This window comes from Mustela lutreola, chromosome 4, assembly GCF_030435805.1.
Source record: "Mustela lutreola isolate mMusLut2 chromosome 4, mMusLut2.pri, whole genome shotgun sequence".
Classification (NCBI taxonomy): domain Eukaryota; kingdom Metazoa; phylum Chordata; class Mammalia; order Carnivora; family Mustelidae; genus Mustela; species Mustela lutreola.
In genome coordinates this window covers 169,789,422-169,814,983 of record NC_081293.1, presented here as the reverse complement: position 1 = coordinate 169,814,983, position 25,562 = coordinate 169,789,422, and the positions used below count along the sequence as shown (strand labels likewise).

Genomic DNA, 25,562 nt, shown 5'->3' with positions numbered 1-25,562 from the left:
ACTCTCGGGCTTTGCCCACTTTAGTAGTAACTGAACTGTCAACAAGGCAAGAATTCATCAGATGCAGGGCACCTTGGTGGCTCAGGTGGTTAAGCATCTGCCTTTGGCTCAGGTCATGATCTCAGGGTTCTGGGATCGAGCCCTGCATCAGGTTCTCTGCTCATCGGGGAGCCTGCTTCTCCCTCTCCCTCCTGCCGCTCCCCCTGCTTGTGCTCTCTCTGTGTCAAATAAATACATAAAATCTTTTAAAAAAAAGTTTATCAGGTGCTTTGCTTTTAGCAAAGGAGACTTGTAGATCTGCATACACAGGTGTTCACATCCTGTACTGCACTGTCTCTAAATTCACAACCTTTAAAGGCTAGATGGACACTCCACCTGCTTCCCACGATTCCACATTTTCTCTCTCATGTCACTGTATGACTCAGCAGAAGTAGGTAGGTCTTGATGGGCTGTGTGAGTCCTGGCAGGCTCTAACTGTGTTACACTCCCCCCGACTGATTACCTTAAGTTTATGCTAGATCTACATAGACCTGTTTCCTGTAGTTAAGAGATCACCAGAAAGCAAATGAAATTAAGTGGTTAGAGCTTAAAATAGGAAGTTTTGATAATCCAGAGAATAAAAAAGTTTCTGCACTGGGATTCTCATTTGTTGTTTAAAGAAGAAAAACCAAACTCTAAGAAGTCTTTCATACTTTTTTGGTTGAAAACCTACCAGATATCTCCCTAATGGAGAGAATTCTGCTTCTTTGCAGTCTGAAATGCCCACACTGGCATTGTGCAATGGCCCTCCACTCCCTCACGTCTTAGTGCTTCCACACTGTGTGCTCAGCCCTCAACCACCTCAAGTCAAAGACGGCAGAGGAGGACTCTATTGTGCCACTCTCTCCACTTTGAGGTCAGACTGGAGGCCACCCCTGCTGACATTGCCTCATGGACTCTCCATGGCTTGTGGAGGTAGGGCCAAAGCTCTGTGAGGTGCGGTCTCTACCTAATTTACCCAGTGCATCTCCGGCCCTTTGTGCAGCCCTCCACCACCCCTCTGCTTGGCAGGATACGTGGAGTATTGCACACCGCCTGCTCAGTCCTGTTCCTGAACCTTTCCATTTGCTCCACCTCTAGTATTTTCACTGTCTGGTTCAACTGAGATGCCCCCTCTACCAGGAAGGCTTCTCTCACCTTCCCCTGGGTCAAGTGTACCTTCTATATTGGGTTAAATTCTGTCGCATTCTTTATAGCAATTGTTTTCTTACTTCCCTCTCCTACTTATGTGGTGTGTGTTTCCTTCTTCGTCACTTTGTACTCTTGAACCAAAACTGTGTCTAAAATATGGTGGTCCTGTGCTTGCTGAATGAAATCTCAATGTACTAACATCTCGAATCACTTGATATTAGCTCCCTTTGATAAGCAAACACTGACATCCAATTAGCTTCTAAAAGCCAAAAGTGTCAGGATTGATGAATATACTGAGAGAGTCAGAAACTTGTTATTTCTCGGGGCACCTGGGCGGCTCAGGTCATGATCTCAGGGTCCTGGGTTCGGGACCCACAAGGGACTCTCTGCTCAGCAGGGAGCCTGCTTACCCCCCTCTCTGCCTGCCTCTCTGCCACTTGTGATCTCTCTCTGTCAAATAAATAAATAAAATCTTTTTAAAAAGTAAAAAAAAACTTGTTATTTCTCAATATGTGTACTGTACTTATCGTTGCTTATGGCATTCCAGCAAAACAGATGAAGCAGTACTGGTGCTCTAAATACGGATATCCAGATGTCTGTTTGAGACAGCAGCGGAGTTTACAAGTGAGGCAGGAAGAAAGCAAGAGTACAAGTTGACAAGGTTGAAGGGAAGTAGAATGGTTTGGGGCCAAAAACAAGAAAGGCAAACCACACTTCTTATGGCTCCCTAGGACCCTTTATGGGAATGAGGCCACTGAAGGAAAAGGTCATCTCAGGGAGAATGACTCTTAAGTTTTCAAAAGTCATAAATGCTCATAACAGCAAAGTTGGAATCCAATGTAATAATCTTGGGAGGAAATTTATGTAATTTGGAGCAAAACTGTCAATTTGATGTGTCTCAGAAAACCCATAGGGCAAAACTTTAGATAGAATAGTTTTTTTCGGTGATAATCTTTTTGACCTAATTTCCTTCTGTTCATCTACATAATAATAATCAAGATGTAATTTTAAAAGGATCATTACTGTTCCTATGCATGAGCAAGGTCAATTTCCTATCTGTAATTCCAAAACAGTGTTTTCAAGGGCAGCAGCCAGCATAGATAAGTCCCAAAGCACTTCACAAACGACGACACCATGTCATGGTGCATCTCTGTCTAAAAAGTCATTCATTCGCAGCAGCTGTTTAGAATGTCTACCCTTGCACAGGAGTGTCCGAGAAGAAAAGATAGAGCTTGTTCTCAAAGGGTTTCTTTCTCTGCACTGCTTCAGCATGTTTCAAACAGAGTCATAGAGCACTGATTCATCCCACCTCAATTTACTATGGGTGGTTTTGACTTTTTGGGTTTTCTTGTATCGTTTTTTGGTGTAATAGGGTCGTTTTTTTTTTTTTTTTACATCTTTCTCTACCAGACCGTAAAGCTTCTTTGTAACACAGACTAGATTATAGGGGGTATAGCTCAGGGGTAGAGCATTTGACTGCAGACTAGATTATGTTCATTTCTGAATCCGAGTGCATGGCAAGTTAGATATTTTCTTTTCTTTTTTTTTTTTAGATTTATTTATTTATTTATTTATTTGACAGAGAGAGAGAGAGAAAGAGAGAGAGATCACAAGTAGGCAAAGAGGCAGGCAGAAATAGAGGGGGAAGCAGGTTCTCTGCAGACGAGAGAGCCCGATGCAGGGCTCGATCCCAGGACCCTGAGATCATGATCTGAGCCAAAGGTAGAGGTTTAACCCACTGAGCCATCCAGGCGCCCCACGTTCGTATTTTCAATATATGGATTTGATCTTCCTAAATTAATTTAAAAAGAAACTAATCTGTGCTCGCTTCAGCAGCACATATACTGAAAAGAAACTCATCTAATTATTCTCTGTAATCATTTAAAATTACAGAGTATCAAGTACCTCTTCTTGGTCAGGCAACACACTGATATACTAGAAGTTTATATTGATTCAACACATTTGGCCTTGAAAGACACTTTTGGAGCCATAAACTGACGGACCAAACAAACAAAAACGTAGCCCGTTTCTTCTTCCTAACCTGTTTATGGATGAGATGTGTTATTACTGTCCCATTATGTGACACAGTCCTCCATGTGGATTTCTTCAATACAATTTCTCAGTTTACTTCTGTACATGATATGATACAAAGAAAACAATAGAAATGTAGAATTCTGTACTTATTGTTTGTTTGTTTGTTTGTTTGTTTTGGTTCCAGACAATGTAAGGTTTCTTTGTCCCACCTTTAAAAAGCCAATTTGAGGTCCTCTTTCAACCAAAGGGAAAAACTTCACTGAAGAAATAAAAAGGACTGATACACCAAACTTCAAAAAGATGTGCCACCTGGGAATTCAGTGATTCAATCAGGAAATACTACATGACCTTAGTAATTTGGGGCAGGGGGAGGGGTCGGCAACGCAGACTCAACTACACCCAGAAAAATTAATCTTATGCTACAAAGCCAAATACCAGATGTTATTTGCAACTTTTGGATTGGATTACCCGGGAAGGTCTATGTCAGAGAGCCCTTCTATGGCTAATGCCCTGGAGTCAAACACAGCAGTTTATGTGATGGTAATGATTGGCTGGGAAAGGATCTTACCTTGGTAAATTATGATAACTAGGTAATAAGGATTACTAAAGCCAATATGGATTTCAAGGGTTTGCTCATGTGCCAACTATGTGAATTACAAATGTATGCATTCATAAGATGCCTTCCATCATCAGAGACAATAGAAGTTTCTCATGCATACAGTCTTTATTGAAATAACATCTATTACTAAACTCCTGCATGTATATGACAGTCAGTCAACTGCTAACTTCATAGGCCTAGTTTACTTGACAGATCTACCTACCTCTTGGTTTCTAAGTCAGCAGAGCACCCAGTGAAAAGCTATAAAGGACCATCATTTCTCAGTGACTCCTGCTTACCAGCCTAAAGCCATAGCTCATGGGATCAGTGCTGACAATCATTTTCTTTGAAGCAGTGATGTGATTCATTTGCCCATCTTTTATAGAAGGATGTTCTTCGACATTTGCCTTGGTATCCTTATCTTTTCCATAAGAACCAGCTCCGGGAAGGGAATTAGACTAGGCTTACAGTCCGTCCCTAGGGACTGACTGCATTTCAAATATTTTTTGAATGGAGCCTAATTTTGTAGGAGACTTATCTCAGAAGCTGTTGTACCTGCAGCATCAAAACTCACAACTATACACTTGACAGAAAGCACTGTTTTGGAGGTCTGGACTGTGTGACGCCCAAAGCCTGACGTTGATGGCCTGAAAACAGATTTTACTCACTGGTCTTCCTGGCATCGCAAATCCCTCTTATTCGTGCCCATTCCTTAAACATAAATAAAAAATAGCCTAACAAAAAGACAGAGTATCCAGTGACCCCTTGAAGGGAACTGTGATGAACAGTTGAGTAGCTTGTGTTAGCTTATAAGGCCTTGGGAAATGAACACAGTTTACGAAATTTTTACTTGAAACTACATGCTGACTCTGCAAAACAGTATCAGCAAAAAGCTTATTCTCTGAATAGTCTCCACATAGAGTAATTCCCTAATGCTTTCTTTAGAACCTCTGTTTTCAATCTACTGAGATGAAAGTATTTCCCCCAGTGTTAGAAACATGTCCTGTTCTTGAAAGTATACCCTGTATACACTACCAGATGGCAGATGACAATGCTAATTCAGGATGGGCTTGATGGAACCATTAAAAAAAAAAAAAAAAAAAAAAAAAAAACAGTCTTGATACAGTTGTTGCATTTATATAACATTCCTGACTATATAAAAGACCAACTTGTCCCTCACAGGGAAACTTCTGTCCCAAATTAGGGGCAATCACTAAATGACCTAATGGAGTAAATATCCAAAAGAGCTTGGATTTGCATTTTCATTGGTGCAAATTGCCCCAAGACTGAAACAATTTGTCTTTGGATCACAGATGAAAATCCCTGGCATTTTTTTTTCAGCTTTCCATAAGTTTAAGAATTATTTGTAGATTAAACTAAGCATTTCCATTCTTATCAAATATCTATCTATCTACATGTCCTATTAGATCCATAAGCAATTTTAATAACAGCTCATAACACTGCCTTTTGGGGGTGGAGCACGAGACAGGATTCTTATTCTCTCATTTTAGCTGACATTTTATATATGGTTTTCCTTTTGAAGAAAATGGATTGAGAACAGTGGTGAAGCTCAGGAGAGATCTTTGTTCTTTACAATGGCTGAGAGTTACGGAATGCTTATTGTGTAAGCACGCTGTTCTACACATTTAACATGGATTAAATACTTTAATCCTCGTGAGAAATTCCCAGCTGTGTGATCTTGAGCAAGTTACTCAGCCTTTCTAAGCCTTGATTCCACTTTCAGAGAAAGAAACCGAGGCTTAGAATGTTAAGTAGTGTGCTGAAGTTCACTTGGCTGGTGAAAAGGCAGAATTGGCACTTGATCTCAGCACCCAGGCTAGTGGTCTTCACCACCATGGGTTCAGCCTCTGGTATCCTCAGAGATCACAACCTAGAGACGGATAAAACGAGACGCTCCCAAAGGTATCTTACAGCAAGCACACTCGCATTCACTTGCTCTATAACATTCTTCTGAAGTTGAAATGCACAAATGATAATGAATAATAAATGCATGAGTTCTTTTCCACATTTCCACCCTAATCTAAGAGACTTCAGTTTTCAACCTAGGTGGCCTATAAGCTCCTTTGAAAGGCAACCCAAAGCTTGTAACAACTTTCTCCATGGTTCTAAAAGAAGGTTCTGATGACTTAATGATCTTTAAAACATTTCTGTGTTTATAGCTTATGTATGACTTAAAAAAAAAAAGATGATAAATCTCAAATCAACATGATTACATCAAATCTCCTTTGTGACAAAGAAATCAGGCACAAGGTGATTGAAAATAGAAAGCCATATTTTGAATAGAGTTTCAGAAAGATAAGCAAATAGAGACATACCAGGTTCTTAAGGAATGATTAAAAAGGAAACTTAAAAGACAATCTGGCATCACTGAAATTCTGCATCACAACTCCAGCCCACCCAACTCATGCTTTTCCAAAAGGAGCGAGAGAGGCAGAGCAAGTCATTTAGCAAGGTTTACACTGATGGAAAACACATGGGCTTTTAGAGCCAGGGAGACCTGGATTTGAATCCCAGTTCTGCAGTTTTCATGGAATGTGGTCTTGAAAGTTACTTAAACTCACAAGCCTCAGTTTCTACATCTGCTAAAATGGAATAACTACCTCCTTGCAATGTTACCGAGGGTTACAGGTAATGCATATAACAGGCTTGGCACATGGTAGGTTCTCAATAAACTGTAGCTAATAATAACAACAACCAGAAGAATGTTGTTAATAAAAACAGTAAAAAAAAAAAAAATACTGCCAAAAACAGAAGCACAATGGCTTAAGACCACTGGCCAGGAGTTAGACCACCTCAGTTTTGATTCTGGCTTTCCTTTCCTCATGGAATTCACATCTTATTGAACAAAGACAGACCTCAGTTTCTCTCTTTTCTCACACAGTATAACACCTCCATGGCTTTACTTTAACATCTTGGGCTTATCTCTGTACCAGTTACCACAGCTATTAAATGGGGCTAATACTAGTATCTGCCTCGTATGCCTGTGGTAAGAATAAGTGAGTTCATCGGTGTAGAGCTCAGAATCATGTCTGATCATGACACAATATAAGAACTCAATAAATGCTAGCTGTTGCTGTTGTATTTTAGTCCTTATGTGAAGGTCTCCAAAAGCAAGACCAACCACCCAGATAAAAACTGCCCACCCATAATGTGGGCTAGCAAATTAAAAAAGGAATATGAAAAGTCCTGAGGATAGCAAGACAGCACTTCAAACTAATGGCTGGAGTAATATAACATAAGAAGTTATCTCAAGGGCAAAATCAAAATTAGACTACAAATTATAAGGAGGTATGACCAATTCACTGGTAATCCTACTAGGGATCCAGGTGCTTCACTGTAAAAGTAGTTTGTGAACACCACTTTTAAAACTCAAAGCTAAAAAAAATTTTTTTTTAAGGTATAGAATAAAAAGAATGAGGCAAAGGGATACATGTTACCTTCTTCCTTCCTTTGAACACGTTGGTTTCCCCCCTGTGCCTTGTCATATTTCTAAATCCTTTTTGCACAGGTCAGAAAGCAGCACAAATCCCATTGTGTCACTTCCCAACATACTATTTTAAAAAAATTCGGCCACCTAGCAAAAGTAATAAAGAAGGACCGCTGTGCCCATAAACCCTCCAAGAAATAGCTGCCCAACCAGAGCATTCCAATTTGCAAAGATAAAATATAATCGTGCTGTTCTGGGTGTGGCTTTATGAAGAGGGATGGGGAGGCCGGGATTCAAAGTGCTGTCTCCAACATCTCGTGCACTAGACTGATGACATCTGAAGTAGGGCGAGGAACAGGGAGCCCCTAATTGCTGTCTGTACTCCAAACCCTCTAAAGCACCCACACTTTCTTGCACAGGGCCAGAAAAATGAGGCAACAACTCAGTCAAGATCCTTTGGATCTCCAGGAGAAGCAGCAGGGCTGAACTTGAAAGAGCCCATTTCATGGTATGGGGTGAGAAACAAGAGGCATATTTTTTAATAGTCTTATGTGGTTGCAGATCATTCTACAAGAACAGTAACTTCAGCAGCCACTTTGTTATATTCTGCTGTAAATGACACAGGTCTGAGCCAAGTCCTCACCAAAACACCCTCCAGAATTCAGTCCGGGTTAGGTCATCTACAGTCTATTGACAACTGCTGAACTCAAAACTCCTACCACGGCATCTCAGCAACAGTATGTGTCCTGCCACTAATGAGGCTCTTTTTCCATGAATAATGAATAAGAACATCATCTCTGTTGCCAGGTACACAACATAAACAAAGCTCAACACAAGGGCCCTGGTATGGTGAGTTTGTCTATTCGCAACAAAGGAATTTTGTAAAGTGTGAGCCAAGTTTTAGTGGAGGGTGGGACGGGCTGTTGTAACAAATAATGTGAACATATGTTATCAGAATCTAATAAATCAGCATTTGGTTGTTGTGGAGCCGGGGCTATGCAATGGGATAGACAGAGATGACAAAAAACTCCAAATGAGTTCATTTCTCTATTTCACAGTCAGTCTTATAACACAAAGCTGATGATTTCTGTAATGAACTGAGATTGTTGTGAAAGGAGCCTTAGGAGATTTGAGATACCAAAGGCTCTACCAGTTAGAACTTTTCTCTTCAGCTTTGGTGTACTAGGTTGGCACTAGGGATGAGATCACCAGAACCTTGCAACGGCATTGACAGCTAGAGGGTAGCATGCGGAAAAAGTGTGCCTGGACCCAGCTGCATGGGACTCGGTTCCTTTTGCACCACAAGACCCTCAGTGTATGAGCATTTTGCTTAGAAGGTAGTCTATGGCTTAGATTCCCAAGGTCAGCCAAATAATGAGATTCCAACAAATAAACAGAGAACAAAAGTGAGCTGACATGAAGGCCAAACAGTCTTCATTTTGTTTACTACAAAGTACACCACAAATACTTTTCTCTCTTTCTAAAATCAGTTCCATACTAGGTAGCATGTATCTTGTTACACAGGGTGCTTATGTTCGCACAGGCCAAGTAATGGCATCACTGGCTGAGGGCTTGTAGTTTCCACCGATTTGAGCAAGAATTAACAATAAAACAAAACCAAACCAAGTCTCCCAGTGCCTCAGCTTCTCCAACTATAGTTGGAGAACAACTCCAACCTGCTTCAGAGATTCCTTATGAAGAACTGTGCATTAAAATAAAATAGTTCAGGGGCACCTGGGTCGCTCAGTGGGTTAAGCTGCTGCCTTCAGCTCAGGTCAAGATCTCAAGGTCCTGGGATCAAGCCCCACATCTGGCTCTTTGCTCAGCAGGGAGCCTTCTCTCTCTCTCTCTCTCTCTCTCTCTCTCTCTCTCTCCCCCTCAGCCTGCCTCTCTGCCTACTTGTGATCTTTCTCTGTCAAATAAATAAATAAAATCTTTAAAATAAAATAAAATAGTTCATTCTATTAGTTTGAGGAATTCCTGGAAATTTTGACCTGAACAGTTCTTTAAATGTACTGAAGATGCTTACTAAAGAAGGAATACTTACAAAGCAAAAAATGAGCATGTGATAAAAAGTAATCGCTCCCATTTTAGAAGCAAACAAATGAAATAAGGCAGGATAATATAATATTCTGCAGAGATTCCAGGAGCTAGGTCACAGCAGGGAATTCTGGGGATAACTCTTTGGCAATTAATCAAATAATCAATTCACAGACAAAGGCAATACCACACAAGTGTTTTGAAATCTCTAAGATGCAGCAGTTTATTTTTCTGGTTTATTAAGAAGAGGAAAAATGAAATAAACTCATGGGTAAGTAACCTGAATGGCGAAGGGACTTCAAAGCCCTTCAGGTGCAGAAATGGAAGGTATTCTGCTAATGAGGAGAAGACCTGGGATGAAGGGCACATTCTTTTATCTTTAAATATTTACTGAACTGTCTGTCACAAGGGCTGTAGTAAGGGCTACTAGCTATTCTATATTGCTTCAAGGATCAACATGACCAGCTAGTAGTGGTCACAGCCATCCACTGTGGAGTCACAGCAGGAACTCTAACAGCCTGGGCGGTCCCCACAGGATAGTGCTGCCTGCAGAGTTTCTGAATGACTTCTGACCATGGAGGCAATAAAGCAGAGCATGCCTAACTCTTGCTGACAGGAAGAGTAGAAGGGGAACCCACTGGGAGGAAAGGAGAGGCATGGGGCATAGGCCATGGGACATCTCTGGCCCCCACTGACCAACCACAAAACCCTATGATTTTATAAAATACCATCCTAAAACTGTAGGTAAAAATTCTGTAAGTGGGTAGTTATTAAAGTCCTATACTATTTGAAATGATCTTTCTGATCTACTGATCTTCTGATCTGATCTGCTGAAATACATCAAGAGAAAAATACTCAAGTAGATAAAAATACCCAAGAACTTACCATCATACTTTGCTAAGACTGCCTGAACATCAGCATATGCTTGTAGTTCTAGAAGAGCTTCTAAAAGGTTTTCATGGATGTTGAACATGCTCAGTAAGGGGAACTCCTTCATTAACTAGGAAAGAAGAAATAAAGGATAATTAAGATATTTCTTACTTTCTAAAAGTATAACAAGTACTGTATTATAATAGATTTATATGATAAAAAAGTATAATACAATTTTAGCAATAGAGGTAAATACTGAATTATAAGCATTCATACCAATTATTATTTTGTAAAGAATTAAATGCTCAAATCTTTTCCTGCTATTTTAGACAAATGGCAACTTTGAATTTGTGAGAACCCAATGTGGAAGAAAATCCAAAGAGAGGGGATTTCATAAAACCTGAGGAAGAGGGGTGCCTGGGTGGCTCAGTGGGTTAAGCCTCTGCCTTCGACTCAGGTCATGATCTCACGGTCCTGGGATTGAGCCCCCCATGGGGCTTTCTGCTCATCGCGGAGTCTGCTTCCCTCTCTCTCTCTCTGCCTGCCTGCCTCTCTACCTACTTGTGATCTCTCTGTCAAATAAATAAATAAGATCTTAAAAAACAAAACAAAACTGAGGAAGATGCTTAGATGTAGCACTCAGTAATGTTAAAACATGATAGGGGCAAATTAGGTAGAAGTTGAACACTATCTCATAGGCATTGACAGTTTAACTTGGTTAAGAGCAGTTTGATGAAAGCCAGAGACCAGAAATGGAGGCAAGCAGGCACTATTCTTTTGAGCAACCTGGTGACAAAGTCATAGAGAAAAGGCAAGAAAATAACCAGAAGTGATAAGGGTTGAGAAAATGAGCAAGTAGTGATACAGAGCAGTATAAAGGAAGGATGTTCAAGAGTTCCTGAGTGATGGCCTCAAAAAGACAGGAATCAAGATCATTTTCTGAAACTGAGGGAATAGGTGACCGGGAGGAAGTTTGAAGATGGGGTGAAAACACAGAATAGACATAAAAAGGAGAACTGCTTGGGAAACAATCTAGGATTGCAAAGGCCATTGTGAGGACTTAGCAAATTTGGAGCCATGACTTCACAGAGGCTACAGCTGGCATGCCTGTCAAGTTTTAGTTAGCAGTGCTCACCAGCCCAGGGACAGCAGCAAACATGTCAGATGATGAGGCTGAACCTGGGCAGACTGAATTAGATTCAGAAGGGAGTCAAGAAGTAAGCAGAGTTGGCTAGAATGAGGAAAGAATGATTAAAGGAACAGTCTAAAGGTTCTAGACAAGAAGGGGAGCAGGAGGGGCCCAAAGGGAGTTAAAAGATACAATATGGGGCACCTGTGTGGCTCAGTCTGTTGATCGTCTACTTTCAGCTCAGGTCATGATCCCAGGATTCTGGGATCCAGCCCTGCATCGAGCTCCCCAGTGGGAAGCCTGCTTCGCCCCCTGACTCTCCCGCCACTCATGTATGTGTGTGCTTGCTCTCTCTCTCTCTCTCTCTAATATAAAATAAGTATCTTAAAAAAAAAAAAAAAAGACATGATACTGAACTTCACTGGAAAGCGAAGAAAGGACCAAGAATTTCAAAGTAAAATCTATCTTACAGAAAGATAACCAGGTTCTTTATACAGCAAAATCATATAGATATATGGTATATATGCATGTGCATATATGCACTGATGTATATGTACATGTATATGTCCTTTATTTAATCTTTTATATGGATAACTGTTTCCTATTGTAACACAACGCCCTCTTAAAAAGTGGTAACTCTTTTTGGATGTCACCATATTTAAAGCAATTGTGCTGAGAAAAATACTACTCACAAATAGGTTAACTCACTGTTAAGTAAGAAACCAAGTCAATGCCTTGACTATCCACTTCTTCTTACACTGGAAACATTTGCCACATTGTCTTGTTTTTTAAAGCCAACAATCATTTAGCATATGTCAAAATAAATAATTTTCTGCAGCTCCAAAGAGCAACATATTACCAGCGAAAAACACCTATCAAAATGATTATGTGTTCAATAAGACTGAACCCCCTAGGACAGCCCACAGTATTTTCATTGCTAGTAAAGGAAGTGAATAAGATTATACCACATATTGTTGATGTTCTGTAACCAATATAAGTATTTCTTGTTCTGGTTCAGTTTGATTCTGGTTGACATCACCCTTTGATTCCCCCCCGCCGCTTTCTAATTAGAGCTTGTTAGAATTAAAGCTCCCTGTCATTCAGCATTTGGCAACACAATAAAGACATTCTCTAACTGCAGCCTTAAAACATTTATCATTTTTTTTTAAAGATTTTATTTATTTATTTGACAGAGAGAAATTACAAGTACACTGAGAGGCAGGCAGAGAGAGAGAGAGAAGGAAGCAGGCTCCCTGCTGAGCAGAGAGCCCGATGCGGGACTCGATCCCAGGACCCTGAGATCATGACCTGAGCCGAAGGCAGCGGCTCAACCCACTGAGCCACCCAGGTGCCCCAACATTTATCATTTTTAACCAATTCTTCAGGTTAAGGTCAAACTTCAAGGATATCAGTCATATTCTGAAATTTTGAAACTGTAATTCCAAATAGTAGCATGCTGAAGCTTAATAACTGAAAGGGGAGTCCAACTAAGACCCACTGAGGCTATGTGAGCACACACGGGAGTCTCGGCCTGTTGCAGCAGACCTTGAAGCAGGATGCGAGCAGTGTGGGCAGGAGTGCTTTCATTGGAAGCTTGGAGAGAGAATACAGAATCCAAAAAATCAAAAGATTTTAAACATGGCAAATAGCAAATGTCAGAGAACTAATCAAAGTCATATGATAATTTAGAAATCTAGCTTTCCTTGTTTCAATATAAACAAGGAAAAGCGAACTCCTGCGGCCCCATCTCACTGCAGCTATATCACCTTGCCCTCCCCAGCCCCTCACAACAAGCTCTCTTTGAAACAAGCCATGCGCACTCGCCTCCCTTGGCTCCCTTCTTTTCTCACCGCATAGCTGCAATCTGGTTTCCACAGCACAGCTCCTCAGAATCTGCTCAACCCACATTGACAGGTGACTTAAATTGCTCCTATGCATACCCTCCAGTCCTTTCCTTGCTGACCTCTGCCACATTTGACAGTTTGACGACATCTTCCTTGAAACTCATGCCTCTTTTGGCTTCCTCAACACCATTCTCTTCTGGATTTCTCTATACTTACTTCCTCACTCCTTCTCTAGATTCCCTGTCTCCTACTTAGGAGTAAGTAGCCTCCCTGGTTATGTCCAGTACTCTTCTCAAAAGTACCCTGATATCCAGGACTGCTCTTGTGTCCAGGGTCTCAGTCTCACCACTTTTGTAACGATGGCTCTTGGGGAAGAGAGCCATTGATCCCTGTTACCCTCGTTGCCCTACTAACTAAAGCCACCGTAGAGGTCCCTAAACTCCTGAACTAATAGGTATAAAATGCTAATAGCTTTCAGCAAGTTCCCAGGGAGCTCTGTTATACAAACAAACAACAAACAAGCAAACACCTTAGAATCTTACCATGTCTTCTTTTCTCTGAACTTGCTGCCAGTAACTTAGTTTATACCATTATATTTGGCCTAAATTGCTCAAAGAGCATCTTTGCTCTGCTTGCCTCTTTCCAATCTACCCTTCACACCACTGTCAGAAGAGCTTTTCAGGGCGCCTGGGTGGCTCAGTGGGTTAAGCCGCTGCCTTCGGCTCAGGTCATGATCTCAGGGTCCTGGGATCGAGGCTCGAATCGGGCTCTCTGCTCAGCAGGGAGCCTGCTTCCCTCTCTCTCTCTCTGCCTGCCTCTCTGTCTACTTGTGATCTCTCTCTGTCAAATAAATAAATAAAATCTTTAAAAAAAAAAAAAAAGAAGAGCTTTTCAGATATACATACCTGAGTCCATCACACTCCTGCTTAAGAGGCACCACTGACATGGCCCCAAGGAAATAGGCAGATGTGAAAACAAATTTACAAACAAGGCTGTTTATCACAACATTATTTATAATAGTGAAAAATGCAGGGTGCCTGGGTAGCTCAGTTAGTTAAAGCAGCCAAGTCTTGATTTCAGCTCAGATTGTGATCTTGGGGTCATAGAATCAAGCTCAGTTTCAAGCTTCCCCCTCAGCCTGCAGTCTACTTAAAATTCTCACTCCCTCTCTTTCTGCCCCTCCCCCACTGCTTGTGCACACTCTCAAATGAATAAATAAGTCTTTTAAAAAGATAGTGCAGGGGCACCTGGTTGGCTCAGTGGGTTAAAGCCTCTGTCTTCGGCTCAGGTCATGATCCCAGGGTCCTGGGATCAAGCCCCACATCGGGCTTTCTGCTCAGCAGGGAGCCTGCTTCCCTTCCTCACTCTCTGCCTGCCTCTCTGCCTACTTGTGATCTCTGTCTGTCAAATAAATAAATAAAATTTAAAAAAAAAAAAGATAGTGAAAAATGCAAGCAACTTAAAATTTAAACCACTATGAGGCATTCAAGTAAAAAGACACAGTCATCTTTTGGGTTACTATATGTCATCATTAATAGTTAAATTCTCAAATAATTTTTAACAAGAAAGCCTAGGAAATGCTGGCACACAACATTACAAAAGAAAAAACAGGATACAAACTCTATTTTGTGATAAGATCATAACTTTTATTCTGTATCTATGCACAGTATCATACTTGGTTAGAACTATGGCAAACTGTTTTAACATTGACTATTTATGGTTAGTGAGCTTAAAGATGATTTCTATTTCTTCATATTTTCCGTATGTTCTGAAATTTTTGAAAGGAATATATATGTACATTCTATAAATTGGGGAGGAAAAACTATTTTTAAGAATATTGATTTCTCTGTAAAAAAAAAAAAAATGAAATCTTGCCATTTTTAACAACATGGATGGATCCAGAAAGCATAATACTAAGTCAAATAAGTCAGTCATACCATATCATATGGTTTCATATCATATGATTTCATATCACACCATATGATTTCACTCATATGTGGAATTTAAAAAACAAAACAAATGAACCAAGAGAAAAAGAGACAAACCAAAAATAGACTCTTAGCTACAGAGGACAAACTGATGATTACCAGAAGGGAGGCGGGTGATGGGGGGGAAATAGGTGAAGGGGATCAAGAGTACACTCAACATCATGAGCACTGACTGATGTACGGAATTACTAAATCACTGTATTGTACACCTGAAACTAATATAACTTCGTATGTGAACCAAACTGGAATTAAAATTTTAAAAATAATAAAGTAGATAAGGAAATGCAAAAAAATACTGACTTTTAATATAGAAAAAATAAGTAACCCACTTTAAAAATGTGCAGAGAATGTGAGTAGAAATTTTCCAAAGAAGATACACAGACGGCCAGCAGGCACATGAAAAGATGCTCAGCATCACTCGTCATGAGGGAAATGTAAATCAAAACCACCATGAGATATCACCTCCCACCTGTCAGACTGGCTATTATCAAAAAGACAAAGAAACAACATGTTTTGCTGAAGATGGGGAAAAAGGGAACCCTTATGTACTGTTGGTGGGCATGCATATTGGTGTGGCCACTACAGAAAATGGTGTGGAAAAGAACTAAAAATAGGACTACTATATGATCCAGCAACTCTACTTCTAACATAATAGATGGACTTAAGAGAATATTATGTTAAGTGAAATAAATAAGTCAGAGAAAGACAAATACCCTTTCATCTCATTTATATGTGGAATCTAAAAAACAAAATGAATAAGCAAAACAAAACAGAAATAGACTTGTAGGAAACAAACTGTTGGCTTTCAGAGTGGGGAAGGGTTGGGGGGTGGGAGAAAAAGGTGAGGGTATTAAGAGGTACAAACTTCCAGTTATAAAATAAGTAAGTCATGGGGATGTAATGTTCAGCATAGGCACTACAGTCAATAATATTGTAATAACTTCATACGATGACAGAGGGTAACGACAGCATGAGAATCATTTCATTCAGTATAAAATTACTGAATCACTATAATATACACCTGAGACTAATACGATATTATATGTCATTTACACTTCTATTAAAATATATATTGGTGGGGTGCCTGGGTAGTTCAGTCAGTTAGGCATGCAACTCTTGTTTTCAGCTCAGGTCATGATCTCAAGGTCCTGAGACTGGGCCCCACGTCAAGCTCCACGATGGGTGTGGAGTCTGCTTAAGACTCTTTCCCTCAGCCCCTTCCTCCACTCATGCTTGCTAGTACTTTCTCTCTCTCTCAAAAAAACCCACCCCCCCCCACATAAACATATACATAAACATATACATAAACACACACACACACACACACACATATCTAGGAAAAAAAATATTGGCTTCTCATCAAATTCAGAATACAAAATCCTTAGCACGGCAAACACAGACCCTCGTGACAGTCTCAGTCCACTATACCAGCCTCATTCTTAGCTACTTCCCTACCCACACACTGTGGGCCACCATAAAACACTTTTTTTGTTGTTCCTTAAATGTGTCACATCCATTCACATTTCTCTCTCCATGCTCCCCATCCCTGGAGTGCTCTTCTTTCTGCCTCCTTGATCAATCTGGATAGCTCATCAACTTCCAGGAACACTTACCTGCCCTTTGATTTCTTGCCTCTTACCTGCCAGGTTAAGTACTCCCGCCCCCAAATCCCAGAGTCCTTGTTACAATGGTCTACTGGTCCATCTTCCCCATGAGCCTGGGAAGAGTGTGAGAATAGGAATTCTGGCTTATCACCAGATTATTGGTCACTGACTGATCCAACATAAATGCTCAAAACACATTTAATGAAAGAAATGCTTTCTAAAGGCTTTCAAAAGTTATCTCTACCTTTGTGGTACATATTATATGCGTGCTGCAAAAGGCCTACATTAAGTCCTTGGGTTACACATCCCTGACATTTTCCTCTACCATTTGAAATCTTCCAATGATTTTTTTTTTAAGATTTTTATTTATTTATTTGACAGACAGAGATCACAAGTAGGCAGAGAGGCAAGCAGAGAGAGAGATTGGAGGAAGCAGGCTTCCGGCTGAGCAGAGAGCCCGATGTGGGGCTCGATCCCAGAATGCTGAGATCACGACCTGAGCCAAAGGCAGAGGTTTTAACCCACGGAGCCACCCAGGTGCCACAGAAATCTTCCAATGATTTTATCTACACCTTGGAAAAGCTAGAATTAGAACTTGTGTTATGATATAATGTAATGAAAAATTATTTTATACTTAGAGCTGTCTGAAAATGGAATAGATGACTTAGAGAAGTCTTCAGAGAAGTCTTTATCACTGGAACTGTTTAGATAGACAAAGGCCAGTCAATGGACAGAGATGCTAAAAAAAAAAGACCCCAAATTTTTCAATCCTATAATTCCAAGGAATTAGTCCCTAGCTCATTAGTATGATTTTCAGACCCTCCCTCAGCTCAGTGCCAGACGCATCTTGACTCTCCTGTCTTCTACAGGATTAAACTCTAGCCTTGTCAAATCGGACTGTGGTACACCATACTCAGAATTCTTTCTACAGTCACTAGCCACTGTGTTTTTGTTCAAACTGTTCTCACCACCTGGAATACCTTTTTCCTGTCATTTACAAGGCAGCCTGTCAAAATCACCCCACCCTCCAAAGCCCAGATCAAATGCCACCTCCTAAAGTCACAGGAGCAAAGAAAGTGAGAGCCAGAAGAGCCCGTGGAGATCATCCAAACACCCTCCTCAGTTTACAGATGAGCTCCCTCCCACCCCCGCCCCGTCCCATGTGAAGTTGCACAAACTACTTAACCTCTCTGAGCCATGAGCCCCTCATCTCCTGGGTCCCAGCTCATGCGGCATTCCCTCAGACTTTCTCTACCACTCTATTCAATGTCAGCATTGCACTCACAGCCCCGTTCCCCACTGTTTCTATCACACTCTAAAATCGTCTCATTTATCAGTTTCTGTGGCTAAATGTTAGATCACTTAAAAAGAAAACAAAAAAGTAAACGGATTGATAGATAATGCTATTTTTGACAGGGGCGAGCAAATTATTTCTGCAATAAGCCAAAGAGTTAATGTCTTGGGCTTTGTGAGCCGTATGTCTCTCTTGCAACTGCTCAACACTGACACTGACAGTGGAGCATGAGGGCAGCAGCAAGCGGTTACTTACAGAAGCAGGCAGGAGCCCAGATCTAGCCTTCAGGCTCCAGTCTGTGAACTCCTGGTAAACAGGAATACATTTAAAAATATAAAAGTTCTTCATAAGAAGAGTTTCACGTAGATATTACATTTGGAAAATTACACTTGGAAACCTCTCTTACACACAGCTGATTTGGCAAACTGTTATAAAATCAAAAATAAAAAAGGCCAACTCTATAACCTAATACTTCAGCTTCCAAATCTGTTCCTTAAAAACTGCTCATGTAAGTTTCTGAGCAGTTGCACACCCTGAGAGTCCACAGGATGGGGAGTACTCTCCTAAACAGTGGAATGGATGGTTCGAGCGGGTATATGCCTATGACGAAATGCTGTTCAACAGGCGAAAGGAATGAATTAAGCCTAATATATCTCAATGTAGAAAAATATGAAATAATTTTAAGTGAAGAAATTACTCTGTAGAAAATGTATATAATTTAATATTTAAATGTACATAATCCTCCATATCATTTATGGGTGTACAATATGGAAATGTATGGAGAACAAACTGAAGAAACAAAGTTGCTGGTGCCTCAGGGGAGGCAAATTGCTGAGTAGTGGTCACATGGGGGCTTTTCAGAAAAGAAGGTGAATAAAGATGACAAAATTTTTAATTAACTACTGTTATTATGACTTCAATTAATTCTGGGCAGTGATGCTCTTATTATTCTTTTTATGTGTGTGTGTGTATGTGATACGTGTGTGTGTGTGCATGTGCATGTGTGCGTGTATATATTTTAAAGTTGCTTCCTTAAACATAGGAAGTTCATTAGCTGTCCTTTTCACTTTTAATTCCTCATGTAATGTCATATAATTCCTATCATGTCATGGATAGTTCAATGTTCATCAGTTAGACCTTGTTTTCTATTTTCTAATTGCCTTTTGAACCATGATCACTTCTTCCTCTTGGGGGTTGACGCTGCAGTTCCTTTTTTTTTTTTTTTTTTTTTTTTAAGACATTTTACTTATTTATTTGACACAGAGAGAGATCACAAGTAGGCAGAGAGGCAGGCAGAGAGAGAGGGGGAAGCAGGCTCCCTGCCGAGCAGAGAGGCTGATGCGGGGTTCAATCCCAGGACCCCGAGATCATGACCTGAGACAAAGGCAGAGGCTCAACCCACTAAGCCACCCAGGTACTCCGACTCTGCAGTTCCTTAAAGTATTGATAGCATCTAAGAGAAAGTCAACGTCTGACCAAACAACATTTAGAGAATTTTCTCAAAAAATAATGTGATGATTTTAATACATGGTACTTGAATCCTATAATGATATCAAGATAATAATCCAATCTCAGAGGAAGCATAGTTTAGAGTCCCCCTTCTTAATTCTCCTCCACCTGAATTCCAAAGTAGGTCCACCGACAGATGTGGTGTGAAGAACAGCATCTTGAGGGATGCTTCAGAGTTAAACTGATTGTAAGGTAAGTTACTTTCCTAACACTTAGCGTGGGGATTGGGAGGGGTGTTGACTTAGATGAGACTACTTTCAAAGAAAACTCTTCCGCCATAAAATTCACTCTTGCTTCTTCTCTAGAACCACAGAACCAGAGTTCTGAGAGACCCCCGAGAATTCCATTTACACAGACCACTATAAAATGCACAGCTGACTTACAGGATGAAAACATTGTTTTCAAAATAAAAGAGAAAGTGTTGGATACAGCAGTGGGGTTGCTGGAAAGGGTCCATCATGGGAGAGGTGGCACATTCCAGAAGTCAAGACCATCACTGCCTTTGGAATGAGAGAGGTTGGGGTTCCCATCCAGGGACCGTGGAGTTTCTTAGCACCAAGTGAGCTGATTTTTCTCATCTGCAAGACCAGAAAAACACCTAGCTTACAGGGCACTAGGACACAATATGGGAGCTTGACAAATGGGAGCTGTTATCCCGACATAATGTTGACCCAGGTATACCCCATTTTCAAAGCACTGTTTGTTTTGCTACAAGTGACTAGTTTTGTTTGTGGCTTACTTGGGCAATATAGTATATCCCAATTTCTTTATTTTAAAATACTGTACAAAAAATGGCTTGGTGGTATAATTAGCCTTTCTATTGATAAACTTGAAGGAAGGCATATGATAAATATAAAGGCCTGTTTTCTATAAGCTAAGTCATTCTAAATAAATCTTTAAACTCACTCACTATCTAGCACAGTTCTGTTTATTTATTGCCAGCTATCTTCTCCATGCTGGTAATTGCTTTCTCCTGGCAGTCAGAAATTTATATGCCCCGCTTTGCCCAAATATTACAGTTCATGTACAATGAAAACACTAACTCTCCTATGGTTCTTCTAATACCTAAGGGGAAGAACATGGGATGGGCCAAGGATAGAATTTCAGTTTCAATTTTACATCATCTGGCTATTGTCAGTTCAAGTTTATTTCAGTGGAAGAATTTGAGGCACTTCTGAGGTTAACATTTATGAGCTCAAATAGAAAAAAAAAAGGGGGGGGAGTTAATTCACTGGATTTGAAATACTCTATGGACATAATTTAGAACTACACTCTGTATGCTTTTTCTCAGCTGACTTACAGGATGAAAACAACAGTTTAAAGCTTTCAAGTTTGATTTGTGTCTATTTAAACATTTTATTAGTTTAGCTATCCATGCATTGTTCTAGGAGTGAGAAAAGCAACTTGAAAATTCTTACATATTTTAAGGCAGAGGTAATTAAAAGAGATCCCCAACCAGATTCCTACTGAGGTCAATGCAAGCTTGACTTAATTAAAGTTTATAGAATTTGGCCTATATTATATTCAAACAGCAGATACTATTTTGTTATATTTGTAAGTTTGACATTATTTAATTACAGTTTCAAATAAAGGCATAAGTAGAAAATAGAAAAGACACTCTGTATTGCATGGCTATGATTTTGTCAGTGATTTTTACTGATCCTAAGGGCTATGAAAGGAAAGGAGGAATTGTTTACCAGAGTTCTGAGAGGCCCCTGAGAGTTCTATTTACACAGACCACTATAAAATGCACTCGTGAGAGGCTTAGACCAAGATTAATAAGAAAATGTCATTTTCAGAGCTAATCTAAAGGGAAATATTAAGCTGCATCTATTAAAAAGTGGCACGATCAATACCTGACCTGTATGGACAGTGACATCACCAGGTCACTAGTTCTTCGTGGAACTGAGCACATGATGCAAATACGCGCATCACCGGTAACTGAGGAGAGAAGTAACAGTTACAGGCACGATGCAAATCACCGGACGGCAGCTCTGTAATGACTCACTGGGCTGGAAGGTTACCTAAATACTTATCTACTTTTCTCATCAAAATTACACTCCATTCATTTCCAGAAGAGAAATCTTCCTTTGATTTTCTAGTGAACAAGACAGGCTTTGCATTTATACAGATCCTAACAAAAATATTTTCAGTAAAAAACGCCCTCTTCTATTTGATCCTTAATCAGATAAGGATAAAGCAAGCATAAGCCTGGTCAGAATTTAGGAATCGTCTTCAAGAAGACTCTCTTCTTCAACCTCTACACTCATCAGTGGCAATTCTTTACCTTACTTCAAGACACCTTAGAATCTTCCTTTCCAAAAGCAAGGGTCTGACAGCGCCATTATATTATCTATGTTATCATGTGTGTGTAAAATTTCCACAAGGGCAAAACTGGAGATAGGGCAGGGAAGAAATCAGCCTCATCCTGTTTTGGGGGAAAGAATGATTTGTACCCTCTTCAAAACTGACAGGCGACAGTTTGAGTGAAACATTTTCTTCATCATCTTAAACAGATTCAAATAGGACTGTACCCTGGCCTGGAGATCATGAACAATCGAACGATTTAATGCATATTTCAAATGGCTTGGAAGCAGGCCCAGGAACAGAAAACAGGACGATAAGCATCCTTCCCTCTGTGATGACATGGCATTGCTCTCCTGTTCCAGGAGTGGCCTCAATGAGCAACTGAACATACCGGCCAACAATTACTGTCAGAAAGGACTTTTTATGCCAAAACCACAATAACTGTGTTTGGCACACACCCTTCCACATTCACATGGGTAATGGTAAATAACCCTATTCAAGAGATTAACTCATTTGGTTATCGGGGGCACAGTTAACAAATACTTGCTCTGGCAGGCATCTCACAGCACGGTCATGCTGAAAGTTTATTATGAGAAATTCTTTCATAGCAACGGGCAGAAGGTTAATACCTCAACCTTTGACATTAATCCCCACACTGCTCTGTCATCACACTGCCTTCTGGTGTTTCCTTTCCTCCCCAAGTCTTTCTAGTCTATCCTGCTGGAACCTGAGTGTCCATGACATACAAATTCCCGGACACATCCTTGAACCATTTATGCAACACAAACCTGAGTTCACTGCTTCTCTTGAAGCTGTTAATTTCCCCCACCAAACTCGTGTCTATCCAGAAGGATGTAAGGCTGGCTTCTCCCAGTTCTCCAAAGCACATCTGGACCATTACTCTCGGCCCTGCCCTTGGGTAGCAGTTCCTGATCTTCTGCAGCTCATGCCATAACGCTCCAGCACTTGCCACCATCCTTCTGTCATGTCTTCTGCCGGGTAACACACCCTCGTACACTAAAGATTTGGTCACCTGGCTGCGTATTCTTACTCCTCCCCCCCCAAAAAATTTATTTATTTATTTATTTATTTGAGAGCGAGAGAGAGAACGGGGAGGAGCAGAGGGAACGAGAGACAGAGAGAATCTCATGCAGATTCCCAACTGAGCACAGAGCCCAATGCAGAGTTCGATCTCAAGGCTGTGAGACCATGACCTGAGCTGAAATCAAAGAATCAAATGCTTAACCGACCTACCCATCTGGACGTTGCTGTATATTCTTACTTTTAAGAGTCCATGTGAAAAAAAAAAGAAAGAGTCTATGTAAAAGCTCCATCTACTATGCTAGATTCTCAACTGTTTTACTGTCTCAGAGCAAAAGATTATCCCTCCACTGCATTAGGTAACCCAACATCATAGCCAAACTCCAGAACTCAACATCTGGACATATATGTTCCATATAAATATGCAACTCTGACCATAATGTACTGATCTACAGTTATCTCACACCATTGCTCACATGAAACTTCCTCTTCAATTTTACTAAGACCACTAGTGCCTTATCCTTTTCACTTACTTTCTGTCCTTATCTTTCTCAGGCTGCTCCTATTACCCTGAAATGTTTTTCTTCTCTTAGCTTCCAGCTTCCATTATATCACACTCTCCTGGCTTTCCTCCTCCCTTCCCAGGTGCTTTTATTGGATGCTTCTCTTCTGTCTCTCCTGTCAGTGTTCAAAACCACCAAGACTCACATCTTAACCTTCTTTCTTCTCTATCGACATCTCTACATACACAATCTCACTCAATACCACAGCCTGAGTTCATATATAGATCTCTCTCTCCATATATATATACATGTATATATATATATATGTGTGTGTGTGTGTGTGTGTGTGTGTGTGTGTGTATCAAACTCCTTATCCTTGAGTCCTAGACACATATTCAACGGTATTTCAGTATTTTCCCTACAGGTAAAATAGGAACGTCAAGCTTAACATGAAGAAACAGAAGCCCTAAAATCTGTTTCTCTCCTAGTCCTCTCCCTTTCTAACCATCACCAAGCTGCTCAGGCTAAAAACCCACGGACTCATACCGTACTGTACTGAGTATACAATTCTTTCTTTCCATACCCAATCTATCCAGCAATTCATTTTTCAGTTAGTTATTGAGAAGCTATTATCTGACAGGCACTGTTCTACTGGGATACATCCGTAAATAAATACAAAAGTCTTGCTTTCCTAACCATTAGAGATGCTGAACTGTAGGAAACAAACTGAGGATTGCTGGAGGGGAGGTGGGTGGGGGAATGGAATAACTGGGTGATAGGCATTAAGGAGGGCACTTAATATATAACAAGGACTGGGTATTACATGCAAATGATGGATCACTCAATTCTACCCCTGAAACTAACAATATAATATATATTAACTAAACTGAATTTAAATAAAGATTTTTTTAATTAAAAAATTTAAAAATAAATAAAGTTTTTTGTTTTTTGTTTTTAATTCTTACTTTCCTGAAAGTGACATTCTAGTGGAGACAGAAAATAAGCAAATATATAGAGAGGCTGTCAGGTGGTGATAAGTTCTAAGAACAGTAAATAAGGCAGGGAAGGAGGTTAGAGAATGGTGGCATGGCAGGAAGAAGCAATTTTAAACACAGCGGTCAGTGAAGGCAGGACAGGAAAGGTGGGAGTGCGAAAGTGATATTTAATAAGAAAATGAAGCAGGCAAGGGAGCTAGTCATAAGAGTGTCTGGAAAAGGAGCATTCCTGGGGAAGATTCCAGCAAGTGTGAAGATCCTGAGGTTACAGAGAATCAGTCGGGCGTGTTCAACAAATAGCGAGAAGGCTGGAGCACAGTGAACCTGGAGCAGAAATGAGGGCTAAATTGTGGAGGGCCTTGTAGGCTACTTTTAGAGTTTAATTTCTGAGATATGGGACTAATGGAAGGTTCGAAGCCAAAGAATGACATGATCTAACTTATGACTCTAACTAAATGGCTCATTCTAGCTGCTCTGTGGAAAGCAGACGCAAGGGGACAAGAGTGAAATCAGGAAGCCCGTAGAAGGTTATTATAATCCAAGTGTGGGATAATGATGGTTTAGACCAAAGGGATGGCTGTGAACTCTGTAAGTGGTAGGATTCTAAATGTATGTTAAAGATACATGTAGAGTCAATAAAATTTGTATTAGGAAAACCCTGTGGATTCTATGCCCAAATATATCTCAGAATCATCCATTTCTCCATGACCACCTCTAATTCTAAACCCCTCATCAGGTCTTGCCTGGATTGTTACTGTAACTGATTACCTGGACTTGCTGTTCTCATCCTCACCCTCCATCCTCAACAATGTCCCAGTAATCTTCTAAAAACATCAGTGAGATGATATCCCTCCTGTTTTACATAAGTTAGTGGATTCCCGCTGATTTAACAATAAATCAGAACTTCTTACTGTTTCCTGCAAAGCCTTGCAGGAAAGTACTGACAGAGCTCCTGCCTGCCTTTTCAAGTTCATCTCATTCCAACCTTCCCTTCACTCACTCCAGACTCCTTTTCATTCTTGTCAAATTCTTTCCAATCTCGGGGTCTCTGCATGAGTTCTTCCTCTGTAACATGTCCCTCTGCAGCCCCTCCCAGTTACCCTCTATCACATCAGCCTTTTTTTTTTCATAGCGCTTACCACAGTCTGTGATTGTCTTATCACCCATGTCCCCCTCCAGTAATAAGTG

At 40.4% G+C, this 25,562-nt stretch overlaps 1 protein-coding gene across 12 annotated transcripts in view; it reads right to left on the bottom strand.

The window, feature by feature from the left end:
- The window catches only part of ST7 (suppression of tumorigenicity 7), a 250,897-nt gene that overhangs the window by 47,720 nt on the left and 177,615 nt on the right, over window positions 1-25,562 (bottom strand). For all 12 annotated transcript variants that reach the window (XR_009352945.1, XR_009352946.1, XM_059171663.1 and 9 more), the window contains one exon: window positions 10,176-10,290. Coding sequence is in view for 10 of the 12 variants with exons in the window: in XM_059171663.1 (XP_059027646.1) it covers window positions 10,176-10,290 (115 nt within the window). In the remaining 2 variants the exon portion in view is untranslated. The remainder of the gene's footprint in view (window positions 1-10,175; window positions 10,291-25,562) is intronic.